This window comes from Petaurus breviceps, unplaced genomic scaffold, assembly GCF_028583685.1.
Source record: "Petaurus breviceps papuanus isolate PSGF00001 unplaced genomic scaffold, PetGlider_PUasm1.0 77, whole genome shotgun sequence".
In the NCBI taxonomy this organism is placed as follows: domain Eukaryota; kingdom Metazoa; phylum Chordata; class Mammalia; order Diprotodontia; family Petauridae; genus Petaurus; species Petaurus breviceps.
In genome coordinates, this window is record NW_027186492.1 from 5,790,531 (window position 1) to 5,810,422 (window position 19,892).

The 19,892-nt window shown below is 49.0% G+C and overlaps 2 protein-coding genes across 3 annotated transcripts in view; one reads left to right on the plus strand and one right to left on the minus strand.

Annotated features, from left to right (window-relative positions):
• STARD9 (StAR related lipid transfer domain containing 9) overlaps positions 1-15,467 on the plus strand; it is a 146,729-nt gene extending 131,262 nt beyond the window's left edge. Inside the window, exons 23-33 of the mRNA XM_069105668.1 lie at positions 1-5,490; positions 7,129-7,326; positions 8,509-8,695; positions 8,936-9,076; positions 9,987-10,104; positions 10,269-10,417; positions 10,596-10,660; positions 11,983-12,188; positions 12,809-12,888; positions 13,062-13,220; positions 13,893-15,467. The exon at positions 1-5,490 is cut by the window's left edge and continues 3 nt beyond it. Coding sequence (XP_068961769.1) covers positions 1-5,490; positions 7,129-7,326; positions 8,509-8,695; positions 8,936-9,076; positions 9,987-10,104; positions 10,269-10,417; positions 10,596-10,660; positions 11,983-12,188; positions 12,809-12,888; positions 13,062-13,220; positions 13,893-13,994 — 6,895 coding nt within the window. The 3' untranslated portion in view covers positions 13,995-15,467. The remainder of the gene's footprint in view (positions 5,491-7,128; positions 7,327-8,508; positions 8,696-8,935; positions 9,077-9,986; positions 10,105-10,268; positions 10,418-10,595; positions 10,661-11,982; positions 12,189-12,808; positions 12,889-13,061; positions 13,221-13,892) is intronic.
• Positions 15,468-16,161: 694 nt separating this feature from the next.
• The window catches only part of CDAN1 (codanin 1), a 12,633-nt gene continuing 8,902 nt past the window's right edge, over positions 16,162-19,892 (minus strand). For both annotated transcript variants that reach the window (XM_069105848.1, XM_069105847.1), the window contains exons 21-28: positions 19,588-19,651; positions 19,352-19,430; positions 19,101-19,249; positions 18,265-18,372; positions 18,098-18,161; positions 17,777-17,958; positions 17,574-17,681; positions 16,162-16,956 (exon numbers count right to left, since the gene is read on the minus strand). In XM_069105848.1, the coding sequence (XP_068961949.1) occupies positions 16,831-16,956; positions 17,574-17,681; positions 17,777-17,958; positions 18,098-18,161; positions 18,265-18,372; positions 19,101-19,249; positions 19,352-19,430; positions 19,588-19,651 (880 nt within the window). In that variant the 3' untranslated portion in view covers positions 16,162-16,830. The remainder of the gene's footprint in view (positions 16,957-17,573; positions 17,682-17,776; positions 17,959-18,097; positions 18,162-18,264; positions 18,373-19,100; positions 19,250-19,351; positions 19,431-19,587; positions 19,652-19,892) is intronic.

Consider the following 19,892-nt stretch of genomic DNA (forward strand, 5'->3'; position numbering starts at 1 on the left):
TTGGGGGGCCTCTGCCTCCTCATCCCTGCATCTAAAAACAAATGTAGAGACCACAGTGGAGGACACTAGACTATCAGAGGAACTTGGGAAGTCTTCAAAGGACAGGACCAATGAGCAGATTGTCATACCTAAACTGACCAGGGTCTCATCAGGGCTTTGGGAGGCCTCTGCCCCCCCATCCATAAATCCAGAAACGAATGTAGAGATCACAGTGGAGGATACTGGACTATCAGCTGAGAGTGGGAAGTCTTCAGAGGACAGCACTGATGGGAAGATTATTGTGCCTTACAGTGAGACTCAACCAGAGCCTGAGGCCTTTTCTGGTACCCCTGAGCAACCTCACCACACCCAAAGAGACCAGCTGGAGTTAGCTAAAACCCAGGATGAAGATGAGTCCCAAGTATGTTTTGTGCAAAATAAAGCCACAAGAGGGCACATCCAAGAGGCATCTCCAGGTTCTGTATCAGGAAAGCATGCTGATATGAATAACCCTCTGGCAAAGCTGTCAGATAGTCTCCAGTTAATGAAAGATGTTACTGCCCCTAGCAGAGGACCAGAGCATGTCTCACTGCTGTCCTTCAGCACCAAGGCCAACCCAGGCATTTGCAAATCCAACAATATGCAAAAAGCAGGTGAGAAGCCAACCAGGCACTTTGATTCCCAAGTCCTCTCAGAGAGCCCAGGCAGGAAGGAAGAGGTTATTGGGTCCCCTTCGGCTGATAGTCTTCTGGCTTCAGGGAACCTGCTTTTCCCATCATCCTTGAAGGAGAACAAGAGGGATGAGCCACCACGAGAGCAATTGTTTGCACCTCCTCTCTGTGCTGTCTCTGACAGCATTAGAATAACGGGACAGGAACTGAGCCAGGCCTGGCCATCTAAACAAATAGGGGTACACTGCCAGGTAGAGAGAACTAGCCTAGGGAGCAAGGAGAGCATCCAGAGGGCTTGGGAAGGGTTCAGATCCAAAAGCACAACTTTTGAGAACTTATGTGGTAGGGACTTGGACAGCGCTTCAGAGGCAACGGTTGACCTACAGACCCATTGGGGAACTTCCATTCAGTCTCCCTGGAAAGATGGCTCTCTCCATGCAGAATCTGAGGTATCAGCAGCTGAAATGTCTTATGTGATGGCAAATTCTGCTACTCTGTGGCCTGATTTGAGGTCCCAAGGAAGCTTTCACAACAGAAAGCAGCCAGTCTTGTGTGAAGCAGAGGCAGGTGAGGTTGAAGAACCACCATACTTTGACAGTCCTTTGGTAGCCTTAGACATCAAACAGTCAGAAAGTCTTCCTGTTCATCCTAGATGTGTCCATTCTCCGGGGTCAGAAGAAAGAAGGGCGAGTCACAAACAAGACATCATGGTCTCTGACACAGTAGGGGGAAACAGTACAGGAGGTCCCTTGCCTCAATGCCCACAGATGAAAGGGGTCACCCTATCTGGGCAGTCTGCAGCCTCTGCTATTGATAGCAAACATCCAAGACCAACTTCCCTCCCTGATCAGAGTCCAACCCCAGCATTTGTTGGGGAGATGCAGAGCTGCCCAGAAGGAGCCATAGTTCAAAGCAACCTAGAGACTTCTAAAAGCAATGTTATATTTAGCCCAACAGTGTCCCAGGAAGAGGTGGTGACTTCTCCTTCCAGGCCACCGTGCACGTCTCAACAAGGTGCTGCTTGGATCAATTCACCTTCTTTTACCAATTCTCTGTCTTATGAAAATAGTGAACCTGAGAAGCGAATTCCCCGGTCCGCTTCAGACACCATGCTTCCAGTTTTCCTGGTGTCTTCCAAGCTCAACGTAGGCTGCCAATCCAGAGGGCCCAATGTACCTTTGGCACATAACCTAGATCTGAGAGGAGACCAGCGACAATTGAGATTGGCAGCTTCCAACTGCCAGTATGGTTTATTCAGTATGGAGAGCCCTGGGAGAGAAGACATTAAGAAGAAAATCACTACCAAGCCTGAAATGGCTTCTTTACTTGCCAGTACCTATTCTGAGAACCTCCAGGAGGAGAACAAAGCTAGTCAGAATGAATGGGAATTCTCTGCTGTGACGGAGTCAGGGAACTATGGAGTAGCTGGGAGACTGGGAGCAAGACATGGAAGCAAAGGCATTCTTGAGAATGAGCCTATAGTAGGGTCTCCACACCTTGCCCAAGGACCACCATTTTCTAAGGCTCTCAGAGATCACAGCATACCTATTCCCCACCCAAGGACAAAAGCAGGCAAAAAGTGTGTCTTCAGCAATCTTCCAGGCAATCTGTGGAAGAGGGATGATAATGAGCAGCTCTCAAGCAATGTTGACAGTGCAGTATGGGACAGAAACCACCGCCATTCAGGAACTGGTGGCCAAGCCAGCCCCCAGGAGTCTGGAGATAGCCTGACGATTGATGGAAAGGCATCAAGGCCTGAAAGATTCAGGTTGCTTTGGAGGGGGAATGATGGCCCTTTTGATGCTCAGGGGCCTCCTGCACTGCCAGAGGGCTCACAGAGTGGTCTGGACACCAGCTCTCACTCTGACAGAAACTCGGCTCCCTGCATTGCTTTTCCCTTTAGCCCTGAGCATTCTCTGAAAGATTCCTCCACCTTGAAGCTCCCTGTGGGGACTTCCTCCAGGTCTCCACAGGAGCTGAACATGAGCGTGGAGCCTCCTTCTCCCACAGAAGATGAACAGAGTCATGGGTCCGAGAGGCTGTTCCTCAGTGACCTCTCCCCAGATAAATCTGAAATGATGATGCTGATGGAACTAGGGAAAATTCCAAGATCTGCAGGTCATGGTCAGAGAGCTCTAACAGATGATAACTCAGAAGCCCCCAGTCCACAGCCCCCAGAGCCTGGCACTGCACCCTACCCAACCTTTTCTACTCTCTTGGCTATTCCAGTTCCAGAAGATAGGTCATCTGACAGCCTGGTGGAGGAGCACAGTGGCCGCCCCAGGAGTAAAGGCTGGTTGGAACCAGAGAACACGGATGTGATGCATTTTGTGTCTAGCGATAGAAATCCTTTCCTTCAATCCTGTCAGCAGGAGGGGTCTGGGAGGATTGGCTGGAAGCAATACATGTTTGGCAGTGCAGGTGACATCTCCTGCAGCCAGATTTCTTGGAGTCTGGACACACAGAGAGCTGTTTGTTGCTCCAGTGTAGACAATGACCTGGACTCTCTGAGTTCCCCATTCCATTCTCACCTCAGTTCATATGCTAACACCCATGGGCTGTCTAGCACCCTCAGTAGCATTGAGTATCCTCTGGGCTTAGAAGAAGAAAGGAAGGCATGCAGGGCTTCTTGTCTTTTCAGGAATCTCCATGGTTTCTCTGATACGTCCATAACAGCACCTTCAGCTAGGACCCCAGACAAGGTAGGTTATGGCCTGCCTGAGGACAGCAAGTCTGAGGGAGAGGATGAGAGCAGTCTGACAGAGAGGGAGGGTGTCTCAGGGCAGATGGATGACACTGGGCCGCTGTACCCCACCAAGTTGGAGTCTTGGCCAAAGGCCAGTATAGCCACTTGTGAGCAGGGGATGGCGACCCTGGCTCCAGCTCAGCCACAGAAGCTTCCCATGCATTGCCAGGGCTGTGTAGACGTCACTCACTCAGATCCAGAGACTGCTGTCTTCAGGTCACACCCACCCCATGCATCACGGACCAGCATGCAGAACCTATCGATGCACCTCTCACAACTCCTTCACAACACCTCGGAGCTGCTGGGGAACCTCTCCCATCAGAGAACACATGAGAGGGAGCGGAGCATTAAGGCTGAGGCCCCCGAAGAGGTCCCCAAGGCAGCAATGATAGACAACAGCACCCAGACCACTGTGGATGTGGGTATCCAGACTGACGAGATGGACCCAGCCCCACAGGATGTATCCCTCCATTCTTCTGGGGACAGCAAGTTAGCCAGTCCTCAGGAAGCAAAGGGCACCACTCCAAAACAGGGCTGCCCGGATGGGATGGGTGCCTTGGACACTCCTCAGGAGAAGGCGCCTGGAGGTGCAGCTGAGAAGGAGCAGATTTCTTCCAGTCCTGGTAGTCAGAGACACTACCTCACTCCACAGAACTCTTCAGGCACAACACATCATAGCCTCAGTTTACAGAAACACTCCCTAGCCAAGGACTTGTCAAGCTTCCAAACTTGCTCTGTTACCTCTCCAACCCTGAGTTCCTGGATGAATGAGTCCTCTTGCACAGCGGTCACTAGCCCGACTTTGTGCACTGCATCCTCTGCCAGAGGCTCATCAATTCAGGAGGGAGGGTCCACTTGGGAATCCGAGAGCCAGAAGAACAAGAAAGCAGGCCTCAGGGGCACCTGGTTGGTGGACAGGGCTTCCTCCCCTATCCTGATCCTCAGTGCCAGCACTCTAAGTCCCCATTCGTCGTTGTCCTCCTCCAAACCTACTTTCCTCAGGGCTTCTCACTCCCATTCCACCATATGCCCTCAGAAGCCTGGAGCTGCCCAGGTGGCCTTAGTGAACAATTCTTCCCAAACCTGCAATGAAGGAGAGACCAGAAATATTTCTGGAGGTAGTGGGGAGTCCACAGGAAAGAAGCTAAGCAAAGGATCTCCCGCATCTAATCCCTCTGGGACCTTGAAGAAGAGCCTGTGGCTTCAAGGAAGCCCCTCTTCCATGCCCACAGGGCCCTTGAATCACCCCCTGCAGTTGCAGGTGCAGGCTTCCTTGGGGCTTCTGGGCTGGGAAGAACAGCTGGCTGGTGGAAAGGAAAAGTGCAGCTCCTGGGAGAGGCCTCTGTACCTGTCCCTGACCACGACAGGGCTGAACCCCACTGAGGACCAATCCGAAGCCTTAAATACCAGTAACACGGAGGAGGTGACTTTAGAAGTGGCCAACCCTGTCTTGGTTCAGCTAGCCAGCCAGAGCGCGAGTTGGTGTCAGAAGAAAAGTGCTGGTGCTGACTCCTTGGAACAGCCCTTGAAGTCCCCTCCCCCATCAGAGAGCCTCTCCTGGGGGCCAGTTCTGAGCCATTGCCATGAGCCTTTCTCCATTTCCGAAGTCAGTGTGACTCCGGGAGTCGGCAGCATAGTCAGAGACACCCAGTCGGAGGTCCTGCTGAGGTCCTGCAGCCAGAAAGTCCAGGCTTCTGAATCCAGGCATTATGGCTTGAGGGACCTTCCCGTCCATAACAAGTTCAGCAATTGGCGTGGTGTTCAGGGGAGCTCCCCAGAGGGGACTGTCCCTGTGGAAGAAGTGATGAATGTTGATAGTGCTTTCTCTGAGGGGATGGAGAAGTCAGCCCAGCCCCAAAAGCCCCTGAACCCGGTGCCTGAGCCACTTCAGAGGCAACAGATACAGGTGCTGGCTGGAGTCCCATTGGAACTGGGGCCACAGACCCCGCCTCTTAGTGTGGAGCTGGCTGAAGCCAAACTTCTCTACGGCCTTGGAGAGACTGATGCTCTGCTAAGGGTAATGCAGAGTGGGACTGGCGAGGCTCTGGTCCCCGTCACCCCAACGAGCCCACACCAGGAGAAAATGTATTTTCGGTAAGTCAAACAAGGCAGTGTCATTTAATGGATGGAGAGCTGGTCTTGAACCAAGGAGACCCAGGTTCAAGACTTGACCCAACATCCTGGCTGTGTCCTAGCTGGATGAGTCACTTCTCATTGTGTCAAATGGGGCCAGTAAACCTTTTTTTTTTTTTTTTTGCTTTTTGGAGGGGCAATTAGGGTTAAGTGACTTGCCCAAGGTCACATGGCTAGTAAATATTAAGTGTCTGAGGTCATATTTGAACTTAGGTCCTCCTGACTCCAGGGTTGGTGCTCTATTGACTACACCACCTAGTCGCCCCCTCTAAGCCATTTCTAAGAATCACTATGGGTCCCCTGTTGACTTAGTTTCAAAATGTAATGTTATCAATGTTTTATTATATTTTTATTTATTTTGTTAAATATTTCCCAATTACATTTTAGTCTGGTTTGGGCCACACACTAATCGGTGGATCCCCTGTGGCCCACAGGCCCTATGTGACACCTCTGCTTAAGATGACTCTTAAGATTATAGATTTTTTCCTTGTAAATAGCATTTTATTTTTTCCAGTTACATGTAAAGATATCTTTCAGCGTTGAATTTTAAGTTCCACATTTTTCTCCCTCCTTCCTGTCCCTCTCCCCATGACAGCAAGCAATCTGATGTAGGTTATACATGTGTAATCATGTTAAACATATTGCCACATTATCTAAGACTGTAAATTGCAGAGAAAGTACAGACTTGTATTGGTAGAGGAAGGACCTCATCCCCTGCGAATTCCTTTTACCTATGAAGTCACAGTCCCTGTCCCTATCTTGTGGGTGTTAGGCATCATGAATAGAGCACTGGACTCCTAGGAAGGCCTGAATTTGAATCCTGCTTCAGAAATTTAGTAACTGTATGATTCTGTGCTTTGACCTCTCTCAGACTAAATTTTCTCATCTGTAAAATGGGGGTAATAACAACACCTAACCGACAAGGTTGATGTGAGGATCAAATGAGGCAAAATTAATAGCCTGGGGAAACATGGTGGGAGTGGGGCTGGGGTGTTTCCAAGGACAAGAAAAAGGCTTGTTAAGAAAGGAAAGGGGGAGTGGCTAGGTGGTACAGTGAATAGAGCGCTGGCCCTGGAGTCCGGAGTACCTGAATTCAAATCGGCCTCAGACACTTAACACTTACTAGTCACTAGTGTGACCTTGGGCAAGTCACTTAACTCCAATTGCCTTTCCTGACCCCCTCCAAAAAGGAAAAAAAAAGAAAGGAAAGAGAAAGGAGGAATAGAAATTCCTCCTTACACGATGAACCCCGTGAAAGCAAGATCACAGGCTAAAAGAGGTTCATTATCCAGGTATTCATTTGGATAGCAATAGCGAATTAGGTTAAAAAGAGAAACTGAAAAACTGAGATTTGTCTGTGAGATCCTGTTTTATTCTTACCTGGGATGGTGGGCCCAACCTGAACTATCCCCTTAACCCTTCATTCAGGTTGAGTGGTCTGCAGACCACCACAGGGAGGGGATGAGTGTGGGTTCAGCACCCCCAGATTCAGAATTGGGGAGAGATCAGGACCAGGGCTAGCTCCAGCTCTCTTATTAGGGGTAGAGGAGGGTTAGGTGCTAGGGAATGGTAGATGACTCTGATCCCATCCTTCCTTAGGCACTTGAAGACCATTGAGGTGATCCAGAAAGCACGGTCAGATCGACTTCAGAACTTCCGTCGGGCCCGCAGCCTCAGCCCCACGAAGCAGCTCAGCCTCCTGCCCACCCCAGAAGCGCGTGTCCGGGATCCTGACCTGCCTAGCCGGCGGCGGGAATACCTGCAGCAGCTTCGAAAAGATGTTGTGAAGACTACTAGGCAAGGACAGGCCCAGAGCTTCCCCAGGAGGGATTGGGGGGCAAGGTGGGAATCAGGGTTTTGTGATGTTGGCCATTGTGATGGACTTTCAGGACTGGCTTTCTTTTTCTTCTTGGAAAGAGGCATTGCTGGTGTCTTCCCTTCTAGTCTGTTTCTGTTGAAGAGAAACAAAGGGATAGGTAGTGAGTAGAGCACTGGCTGTGGAGTCAGGAGGACCTGAGTTCAAATCTGACCTCAGACACGTAACACAAAAACTAGACGTGTGACCTTGGGCAAGTCACTTAACCCCAACTGCCCTCCAAAAAAGCAAAAAAAGGGATAGGTGAAAAAAAAGGATGGGGGTAGTCTATGTGTAGATGTATGTGTATTGTTACTGTTCAGTTGTTCTGCCTGTCTGTGACATTTGGGGTTTTCTTGGCAAATATACTGGAGTGGTTTTCCACTCCCTTCTCCAGCTCATTTTACAGATGAGGAAACTGAGGCAGAGTTAAGTGTCTTGCCAAGGGTCACACAGCTAGTGAGCGTCTGAAGCCAGGTTTGAACTCAGGAAGATTAGTCTTCCTGACTCTAGGCCCAGCACGCTATCCACTGTTTCACCTAGCTGCTTTATATGGCTATGGCTATGGCTATATACACATATATGTATGGATTTATATGTATATGTATAGCTCATGATACAATAACACGTATAATATCCCACATGTGTACAATATACATACATGAAAAAGATAAGAAGACGATGAGAAGAGGAGAGGAGATGAACAAAGCAGAAAGAGAAATGAAGAGAGTCATCGTGGGAAAAGGGCAAAGGGAGTGCAGTCACATGGGCTTTGTTTCAGTCACCTGGAGCCTGGAGGTTTGGGAAACCCACTTTGGGGTCTGGGATTCCTGAGCTGTATTCAAGCCTTTGTTTCTGGCGTACCCAGATGCGGACCCTGAGTCCCAGACCGGTTCTTAGAGCTCCTTTGTATCTTTCTGGACACCCCGCACAAAGCTATTAGAGGGTGGGTTGAGGTGTAGAGTGAGGGAAGTGGGATCTCTGGCTTCCTGGTTGTGTGAAGAGCTTGGCATTTCCTCCTGCTCCTACGGTAATCCCTGCCAAAGGTATGGAAAAGTCTCACATGAGGTGTGCAGAGTGGGGTACAGTCAGGGCCTCATCCTGGTACGCCTTCCCCCCTTCAGGAACCTGGAGCCTGTGTCAGAGGCCAGAGGTCACCAGCCCTCTGACATAAAGGTGTTGCTCCAAGATTACCAGCGGGTCAGGGAAGAGACCAAGATGGAGATTGCTCGAGCACGAGACCGGCTGCGGGAACGTGCTGAGCAGGAGAAGCAACGCATCCGCCAGCAGATAGTCTCCCAACTGCAGCGGGTGTGTATGTGTGACAGGGACCTTGAGCTGGCATCCATGCGTCTCCACCATGTCCCCTTCTGGCTATCTCTGGTGCCTTGGAGAGCCCGAGTTGAAGCCTTGCGTGACATATACCATCCCGGGCAACGATGGGCCCACCTGTCCTAGGCCAGTTGCAGGGAGCTTTGGCATTGGGTGGGAGCTCTTGGGGGTTTTAAGGGAGCTTCCAGGGATGGTTGACCAATGCCCTTCCCTCCCCAGGAAGAAGCCAAGCTTCAAACCTTGGTCAGTGTGAGCACCCTGTGCACCACGAGCTCCACGGACAGCCTCTCCTCCTGCCCTACCTCTGGCTATGATAGCAACCTAACCTTAGCAAGCCAGACCCAGCCTCCAGAGAAGCAGGTAAGGGAGGAGGAGGTGAGATTGCAGAGGCAGAGTAGGGGAGTCCCCAGCTGGGACAGATTCAGTTGGATTTCTCCCTGGGGCAAATGGGGAGGCAAATGAACAATGTTCTTAAGCTACCCTTTTGAATTTGGGTCTTGGCCACTTTCTGCCTGTCTTTTTCTCCCTCTGATGTATCCAGTCCTCTCTCCTTTCCCCTAGAATCCCCCTCTTTCTTGCTGCCTTGGAAACCAAAGTCAGAATGCACAGAGAGGAAGAGAGTTGGTCAGCAGGGTTGGTCACAGCAAAGAGGTCATAGGGTCTGGACAGAAAAAAAAAGACTTAGATATGTCTTTGGGAAAGGAGTTGGTGGCCTCTTTGAGGATGGGGGAAAAGCCCACCTAGATGCAGAATGCTGGTTCTCTCCATTATGGGCAAGGGTCATAAGGGCAGGGTCCCATCCCTCTCCTTGATGCCCTTCCTGTTCTCCTCAGCTTGCTTCCACCAACTTTACCCCTCTGCCCCCTGCCAAACAGCAGCCAAGGAGGGCAGGGAGGAGAATGGATTAATTCCCTTACTGGCTGTGGCCACTTCCGACAGCCCTGTTTGTTGGTGTGAACTTGAGGTTGTTCCTGGAGGCTTTGGGGAGTAGCCAGTCAGTGCCAAGAGATATAGACCTGTTGTGGCCATTGGCACCTGGGGCTAGAAAGCAGATTGTCCAAGGAATGAACTGTCCAGATTTTTGCCATTTTGTATTCCCTCCCCCCAATACCAGCAATCCAAATGGAAAAGTCCCTCTTGGACCATCTCAGGTGAATAATTATGGTAGAATTTTGGGGTGGGGGTTGGAGTCAGTGGGAAAAGTGCGTAACTTCTATACCCCTCCCTCCAGTTCTGAGGAGTCTCTGGGGCCCATGTCTCTATCCTTTAGGGGAATGCTAACCTATCTTGCTTCAAAGACACCACTGGAGGGGATGTGCGGGGCCGCTCTGTGGTGAGAAACCATCAGCTGTACCTGGCAGAGCATGCACAGAAGAACTTAGATCACAGTGAGTAGGGAAGAAGGGAAGCTAAGTCCTCAGCTTTGAGGGCTGTTTCCTGAGAGACCCTAAGGAGGGTGAGGGAACCATTAGCTTCTAGAGGCTCCCTGCTCCAGAATTCCCATCCCTTCCTCTTGCTGTCCCTCATCCTTATCTGTTTCCTTCCCTCTCAGAGCCTGGAGGTGAAAGCCATCGAGTCTCCTGTGATGGACCCCAGAAGTCCCTAATCAACCAGTCAAACTTGGACAGCTGCCTTTCTACCTCCCCACTCACCCTCTACCATGATCTGGTCAAGCACATCCTGGCCAGCACAATGGCTGAAGTGAGCGTTCAGCTGTAGGGCTTTTTTACAGAGGAGAGGAATGAGAATGGGGAAAAGGGTGGGGGAAAGAATTTTCAAACAGGTTAGAAGAGGAGGTGCACAGGAAGTGGGATTGCATTGCAAGGGAACTAAATTGGACTGTGTTTGGCAACTCAGCATGACCATTGTCTACTTTCAGGTAATGGCTGCTTGTTCTGACAACCTGCAAAATCTCTTCAGCTGCCAGGCCACTTCAGGCTGGAAGTGAGTTCCCGTGACTTGTCTGTCCTGGACTTCCCAAGACACAGACTTTGGCCCTAATTTTTCGATGTCCCCTTCCCTAGGACCCCACCATTCCATCTTGATGACTTAAGACCCCAGTCTTTCCTGACTCTGATCTCATCCTCAAATACTTCTCTGGGATGTATTTTCATAATTTTGAAATTTTGTTTTATTTCATATAACCGGCACTTATTCTCTCTCTATCCTTCTTACTTTCCCTCACCTTTTTTCCTCTTCCCCCTGCAAAAGAAGAAAAAAAGAAAAACAAAATCTCTTACAACAAATAATCAAAGTTAAGCAAAACAAATGCCCACATTGGTTATATCCAAACACATGTGTCTTATTTGGTACCATGAGTCCATCCCCTCTCTGTCAAAAGCAAGTGGTAACATGTTTCATCGTTGGTTGGCTCTCTGGAATCATGGGTTGTCGTATTGATGAATTTCTCTAAAGTCTCTCAAAAGTTCATTTTTTTACAATGTTGTTGTTGTTATTATAGCAGACATGGTTTTCCTAGTTGCGTTCACTCTACCAGTTCATTCAGATCTTTTCAGAAACAGCAGTATCATTCCATCTGTATGGCATGATTTGTGTAGCTCTTCTCCAGTGGTCCCCTCCCTACAGTTTCTGTATTTTTTGCCACCACAAAAAGAGCTGTTATAAATATTTGTGTACACACAGGTCCTTTTCTCTTTCTTGAAAGGCCTCTTAGTGGGTCACTTGGATAATGGTTATGAGGGTTTAGTAACTTTTTTGGTCATAGCTCCAAATGGCTTTTCAGAATGTCTAGAACAGTTCACAGTTCAACAAGTAATTACATCAATGTGCCTATTTTCCCAAATCCCCTCCAGCATTTGTCATTTCCCTTTTTTTGTCAGTTTTACCAATCTGATACTTCTTTTAATTATTAGTGATTGGGAGACATATGACTAATGTTAGCTTCAATTTCTTTCCTCTAGAATTGCCTGGCTTTTTGACCATTTATCTATTGAAGAATGTCTCTTATTCTTGCTTTTTGGAGGGCAATTGGGGTTGTGACTTGCCCAATGTCACACAGCTAGTTCTTGTGTTAAGTGTCTGAGGCCAGATTTGAACTCAGGTCCTCCTGACTCCAGGGCTGGTACTCTACTCACTGTGCCACCTAGCCACCCCAAATGTCTCTTATTCTTATAAATGTGAATCAGTTCCTTAAACATCATAGAGATGAGAACTTCATTAATGAAACTTGCATAGATTTATTGGGGCTCATTTTTAATGACCTTCTTCTATCTTCCCCATCCCCTTGCCTGTCTCCTCTCACTCAGGTACCAGGGTGAGGAAAAGGATGTGCTGACGTACTATAAGGGATTTCCCTCTGCTACGCGGCATGGGTTTTTGGGGGCTGGAGTGGTTCCTCAGCCACTACCTCGAGTCTGGGCAGCTGTGAGGGATCCTACCATGTGGACCCTGTATGACAAGTCCATCCAGACTGCACAGTTGTACCAGAAGGTGACCGGCTCCATCAAATTGGGTGAGCCCAAGGCCAGGATATGGCTTAAGATATTGGACACTACAGAGACGTTTGTTTTGTAGAGCAAGAGGGAAAAGATGGGAGTTTTACAAGGATGGGGAAGAGGGGAGGGCAGGGCAGGGACTGGGTGAAGGAAGTTAAAGGCAACCCTCTTCCATGGTCAGGTGTCCATGGGATCTAAGGTGACAGATCTTCCATTTTCTTAATCTTGTGGTAAGTCTAGCCCAGCTCAAGTGGGGAGGGGAGAGTGGAACAAGCCTTTATTAGGCACCTAATATGTGCTAGGCACTGTCTTAAGTACATTTCAAATATTTAATTTTTATCCTCACAACAACCCTGGGAGGTAGGTGTTATGATTATCCCCATTTTACAGATGAGAAAATTGAGGCATCCAGGCAAAGCAATGCCCAGGGTCACACATCTTGGAAGTCTCTTGTGGCTTGATTTTAACTTAGGTCTTCCTGACTCCAGACCCAAATGCTCTGTTCACTGCTCGAGGCTGCCTCTAGCTGAGGAGCAAGTGGTCTCTGATGCTCTAGGTCCAGTGCCTAAGGCAAGGGAGGGGGGAAAATGGGGAGAAGGCATGACTTTCTCCTGCCTTCTTCTTCTCACCCTTGTAGTGTACTTGGTCAGCAACACCTCCATGAGCTGCCTGAAGCAACCCCGGGATTTCTGCTGTGTCAGCTCTGAGGCCAAACAGGTAAGTTTCTCGTGGAGGGGATGGGGAAGCTTCTGGGGCTCAGTCTTTGTGGGACAGTGGGGAATGGGTTAGGCTACCACAGCCCTCAAGGAAGAGCCCTCCCAGAAAAGCCAAGATGTGGACCCTTGCCCTACCCCACCCTGGAGAATATCCAGCACCTTCTCTGTTCGCAGGGGCAGCTGACCATTATGGTAGCTCAGTCAGTGTATGACAAGTCATTGCCACGGCCCAGCAAAAACATGATCCGTGGGGAGATCTTGCCCAGTGCCTGGGTCCTGCAGCCTCATACTATAGATGGAAAGGAAGTTACTCAAGTCATTCATATGGTCCAGGTGAGACGCTTAGACCTTGCACCCTTGCACTCTTTGGGGGTGGAACTTCAGGTTGGCTGGAGCTTTGGCCTGGGATTGACTTGACCCAGCCTCATGGGTCTTGGCAGTAACTTGATGAGCTGGCAGGCATGTTTTCAGCTCCATCTCTGTGACCCTGGGCCATTAACTCCCAAAGGAGCCTTGTGGTACCAAGACTGTGGTGGAAATCAGCTGTAGTGGAGGGGCTTTTATCCGGAAGTGGCTTCAGTTTTTCTTTAATAAGGAGACAACGGGCCCCTCAGAGTGGGGGAAGGGACTCAATCTTCTCTGCAGTCCTGAGAGCATCTGTTCCCTTTCCTGAGCCAGGGTTGCTGGGAATCCTTTGGCTGTTCTCAGGCCTTCAAGGTAGATCATAGCCATCATCACTCGATGACATGGGGGTGGGGAAAAGGCTCTTGTTGGGACACATAGGATGTAATATAATTTAGCCTAGCCCTCAACTCCAGTGCCCAGAACCCCATCCAGGATCTAACCACTTAGCAGAAAAGTCTGCTAAGGGGTCACAGAGAATAACAGTGTGAGTTATTTTTTTCCTCAGATACAACTTGGGGTTCCTGCGGAGGAGTCCTATCATTCCGTCCTAGACACTCACCTTAGCATCAATTATTCCCCTCTTTGCCTTTCTTATTTCAGGTGGAACTGGGTGCTCCAGGCCTCCCCCCTGGGCTGCTGACTCACTGTGCCAAGCAACAGCCATTGGTAATAGCAAATCTGGCTTCCTTTCTCTGTGGTTAATACCAGATTCACAGATACGGTTCTACTGAGAGACAGGCCTGGAAGGCGGCTGTGGAAAGACCCTGTAGTAGATGTATGTGGAGCTCACTGCAACATGGAGACGAGGGGGATGGGATAGTCAGCAGCTCAGTCCGGAGTTGCTGGCAAATAAACACATTGCCACATGTGGCCCCACTGCGGAATGAGGGGGCCTGAAGCTCTTGGACCTCGCTGTGCAGTGAAGGGGCCACTTTTTCCTGACCTAGTTACCTCCGTGTCAGTGGCCCAGTCATATTTTGAGGCTCCTGTCTCTCTGCCCCCTTTCCTCCTTGCTCCCCACTTTCACAGCTGCTCTTCTGTTTGGTTTTTGGGCCATATAGCCCTTGGACCAGGATTGGGACCCATCAAACTGAGTTGGGAGAATTCAGTGAAAGGGTGAAGGGGGTGGGAGACAGTGACCACATAAGCTTGTATTCATGTGGCTCAGCAAAGCAGGTATTGGCATCAAAGGCCCTGCTTTAAATCTGCCTCCTCCACTGAAGAGGGAATGACTGTGGTAGGGATGGGGGTGAGGCCCCAGATGAGAAACTAGATAGAATGAGAAGGGCTTTGAAGAACAGATGTGCTGTCCTCACCAGGAAGGCAGTTCAGAATCCTTCCCTCCAGTCTTAAGACATTCACAAACTTCTGCTAATTTTGTTCTTTACTCTCTTCTCAATCTTCCTTCCCTCTCTTTCTTCATAGGAGATGAGAGTGGCTTGTTTCCAAGGCCCTCTCCTGCCTGTTCACTTTGGGTAATGGGATCAGTGGCAGGGGAAGGGACTTTTCTTTGTCCCAAGCAGAAAAGAACAGCCAGCCTTGATAACCTTCTGGCTTCCTGTCACCAACATCCCTCAAAAAGATACTCATCCTGCTTTAAAGCAATGAGCTTTTATTAAGAATCAGCATGGGGCCCTCAAGCAGACAGTGAAGGAGCCTTGACCAGGAAACAGAAATGTCCAGCTGAAAACTCATTAACTGGGAAGAAGGGTGGAGAGGCTTCATTTCATCTCATTCTATCTCTGCTGTCCCAAATACAGCTTTAGTCTGACCATACCTACTTTCCAGGGTCAAGTTGAGGGGGGATGGAAGAGCAGCACTTACCCTGTCTTCCCCTTTCCTAAGTGGTTACCTCCCATTTTGTCAGAAGGGTCAAGTGGGTGGGCCATTTCCTCATTCAGTACTGAATAGCTCTGGGACTAGCCAAAATGGGGACAAGTGTGGAAAAAGGGCAAGTTCTGTACAGTATGGCAAAGTTTTATTTTTTTAAGGCTTTTTTTTACAGGTCCCCTTGCCTCACCTCCACACTTTTTCCTCCTTTTCTTTACTATAGTTCCAGGTTAAGTTATTTGTATTATTGATTGTAGGGTTTTTTTAAAAAATGTTTTTAAACTTTATTTTTTAAGCAATACAATCAACAGTTGATATTAAAATTCTTATTTATGTACCACTCCATTCCCCCTCCCTTTTCAAATATGTTACTGCTAGACTAATGGCCATATTTGGTCAGAAGCATTAGAAATGTAGTTTTATGTATGTTTAAGATTATGAAGGCTTACCCTGTGTTAAAGTGACCTGCAAGCTAAGAATGGTTTTATGTTATATTAGAAATTACAGGTGGCAGGTTAGGTTTGGCCCATGGATCTGTTTACTGACTATGGTCCAGGTAGTGGTGCCAGACTGCTGGCATTCCCTATGAAGGTCATTCAGCTCAATTCAACAAGGACATACTGAGAGCCTCTTGTATGATGCTTGCCCTGGTCAGTAATGAAGATGACTTCATCTGACAAGTAAGTTTACAGTGTTGTCACAACTAAGTTGATGGAGCAGTCCAATCCACTTTCCGTGATAACCCTGTGAAAGTATAACCCCTAAATTAGAGCCCATATGTCCTGGCCTCCTTTCTGTAGAAAGGGCAATGTCTGTATCCCAGTATCAGCTCTCTGACTCAGCCGGGTTTAGAATTTCATGTTCAGAAGGCTGAGTGTCCTGGAAGCTCAACCTCAACAATTAAGAACAAAACCTTGCTTGTTCTCCCAAAGCTACTAATTATAGGAACATCCACGTACTTTCAAACCTTACATCTCTAGCCTTTTGTTTACCTTTTGGAAGGAGTAAACCTAAGAGAAAATAAGCCTAGAACACCAGGTTCTATGAGAAAGCAGTATTTAATATTAAAAAAAAAATCTACTCCCTCCTCCTCCCCCCATGGGCTTTCTTTCCTGGTTTATAGATGGCATTTAAATAAGATCAGGCCCAGCCTGGCCTCCCTAAAAGGGACATGTTGGTAAAATTGGGTTTTACACAAGTAAGGAGTGGTCTGATGCTGGTATCCATGATGCATTTTAAGGAAAAAAAAAATCTGGGTGCAGAGCTGAGGAAATTGGAACTCCCAAAGCTCTACCTACATTTTTAATCATCCTCCTAATATATGAGCAGGAAGTCAGTCTCCTGCTTTCTAAAACCACAGTCCAAAGAAGCTTCTGGGAAAGCAGTAGGTTGGCCCTCCCAAACTCTCTCTCTGACAATATCCACTGGTTTATCATTTCATTGGAGAGTCCAAGTGATAAAAACTCCCTCTTCTTCCCTGGTAGAGGGGACCCCGGTCTCTTGTCGCCTTTGTCCTGAAGATAAGACTGTTTTCTCCGGAGCTCTGGGTCTGATGACAGTGGCTCAGGATGCTTCTCCTCTCCATCTTCTGGTAAGGGTCACTAGGTGGTTAACTCCTTCCAGGACAGGGCTGGGCTCCTGGTTCTGGCACTAAGGCTGTAAGTCAGGTGAGGGCCAGAGCTTTTGATTATGAGCTCAATTTACTGGCCTAACTCTGGGCCAATAAAGTCCCACGAGGTGGTCTCATCAACTCACAAGGTCTTAGCTGGGGTCCTGGTACCTGTGGCTCAGCCAGAAATAGGCAAGAGAGTGTTGCTAGCTCTTCAGAGAAGTCCTAGGGGGAAGGGAAAGGTATAGGGAGTGGCAATAAAAGACAAAGTTCTTATCAGGGGGAAACCACTACTACACAACCTTAAAAGGGGCTTCACAGTAACCAGGTGACGTACTTGCTGACTCCCTTCAGGCTTTTACCTGAAGTGTCTTCCCATTTCTTCTGGGGGGGTGGGGTGGAGGGGGTACAAAACAAAGTATCAGAGTAGCTGATAGAATGCTCACTGTATATGTGGTTTTGAACTGGGAAGCTGATGCAGTAAGTGGACAGAATGTTGGGCCTGGAGTCAGGAAGACCTGAGTTCAAATCCAGCCTCATAGATCCTTCCTAGCTGTGTGACCCTGGGCAAGTCACTTCACCTGTTTACCTCAGTTTCCTCATCTGTAAAGTGGGGATAATAACAGAACTTACCTCCTAGGGTAGTTGTGAGAATCAAATAAGATCGTTGTGAAGCACATAATAAGCAGTATATAAAAACAATAACTATTTATAGTTATCATGATCTGTCTTTGGACAACTCAATCCTGTTATCCTTCCAGTTTAGCACTTTCCTCTAATAAGCCAATCTAAACCTGTCTCATTCGAACCCCCCCCCCCAAGAAGAATCCATGACACCTTACCTCAGGCCAGGGGGCCTGGTGGAGACTACTCAGGCAGGTTTCTATCTCCACTCTTCCCATTAGCCCCCGGTCCACCAGTCCCTGAAGCAGGAACAACAGCAGGTCCCACTGCAACACATGTGTCATGTCAGACAAGGATACAGGTATCAGAGTGGGGCAGAGACTTATGCTGCAAAAGCGGCTCTAGGATGCCAGGGACCCACCTCTCTTGGCCGAGTATCTGCTAGAAGCCCCACATTTCGAGGGCTAAGCAGCAGCTGCAGTGGAACAGGCACCTGGAAATCCTCATGCCAGAGGGAAAGGAGCATCTGCAGAAGTCCTCGGGCTTCCCCCCTTTCCAGCCTGTGTGGGCCTGGAGGCCCCAGGATTGGAACTTGGTCAGCAACTGTAGGGGAAGGAGGCAGTCCCTGGGCCTTTCCATGGAACATCCAATGTCACTGGGCAGCCCTTCAAGGTCCCTCCCCTCCCTCCATTTCGGCCTGTAGCACATGTGCGTGTACATCCAAGAAGCTGGGATGCCATACCAAGAAAAGAGGCCAATTCCACAGAGCACTTTGCAAGCTGCTGCTCAGAGATCGGGCATAGGAACTGTGAAGATCAAGAAGGGGAGGAAGGAAGGGGTTTGAACATCAGCAACCAGAACAGCTAAAAGCACCCCCCGGACCCCCTAGCTTCGTCTGTCCCCTCTCACCTGCCGGCACTGAAGCATCTCCTTTAGCTGCCTCAGGAGTGTTTCCAGCTGCTCTGGGGTAATCCCCTCCTCAGGATCCCGGGGCCCCACAGTGAGAGCAAGCACATCCTAGAGAGGAAAGGAGGGAGGGGCAGGGGCAGGAGAACCATCACAAGGGGCACAAGAACTCCTGGGTCTTCTGATTGCAACTGTTCAAGAGATGGCCAGAAGGCTAAACAGCAGCTCGGAAAGGTTACAGAGCTAGAGGACCCCTCCTCCCCACTTATTCTAGGGCTGTGGTAGGTCAAAGCTAATCATCCTCCCAGAGGCAGTAATCCCTAAAAACAGGACAAGAAAGGAGCCCTAAGGATCTCTTGATGATCCTTCCAGGCATCTTATGTTCTCCTACAATTTATTTTCCTCTTGTGCTGTCCTACCTGGAGTAAGACAATAGCGGGTCCTGCCCCTCTCCAGCTTTCTCTTCCCCCTCCTGAGTAACTAAGTCTTTAACCTTTCCAGCCCTTCACATGTTATTCTTTTCCAGACCATCCCAACAATACCACATTTCTGAACTATTGTCCCCTTAAATCCTTTGCTCACATTCACTCTCCTACTCACACATGGGATTTGTGTGGCATGTATTGGATTAGTGGGCTGTATTTTCCAATTCCTGTTTCCAGACCCCCAACAAAAACAACAGGAATGGAATTATGAAGGCAACTTATCAAATAAATAGAGTTCATTGATGAATGGAAGAAATGGAAAATAACCCAGGGAAATGGGAGAGTGCAGTATCTTTGAATACTAGAACAGAGGTAGTAATGAGAGGCGTGATGAGGGCAAGGGTAGCTGTGTACTTTGATCTCGGAGATGAGGTGGGAGGGGAGGGGAGCATGGTGCTCACAGGCACGGGAGCAGCCCCTCCTCTCCCCCTGGGCAGCTACATCAGGACCCTGGGCTCGAAGTGTTCTGCTCACAGCGGCTTTCACCTCCCTCCGGATCAGGGCTATAGGCAAGAAAGAAGAGAGTCGCTTAAGCCAAGCTTTAAGGCAGGCCTTTCCACACATTCTAGACTTTGGTCACCTCTTTACTCCCCCAGGACTTTTACCTGTGATATTGGCTGATAACCAAGCACAGGCCTTCTCCATCGCAAGCCCTACGGCGATATTCTCTGCACTCCTTAGGACCTGTGACACATACCACCAACACCACCATGATAAACATAGGAGTTCTGTCCCCAGTGAGAAGCAGATCCCACACTGCCTTTTGCATCTTGGATTCCTGTCCCCTGCCACCCCGCTTTCCCACCAATATGGCTCAGGTTTATTGGACCCCCCTACATACGGCTGGGGAAGTCTCCTCTGGCAGCAGTACCCGAACAGCCTCAGGGCCCCTCTTTCTGCAAAATCTGAAATGAGGAGCAGAGGTACAGAAAGATGCTGGAGTCCAGAGGAAGTTGTCTGGAAAGAACATGTATTATCTTGTCTGAGATCACTACAAGTCCTTGGAAAGGGATTCCTTCCTATCTGGCTGACAGGAGACAGCAAACAGCTGTACCTGGGAGACTCATACCAAGTCGCGCGCGCGCGCGCGCGCGCGCGCGTGTGTGTGTGTGTGTGTGTGTGTGTGTGTGTGTGTGTGTGTGTGTG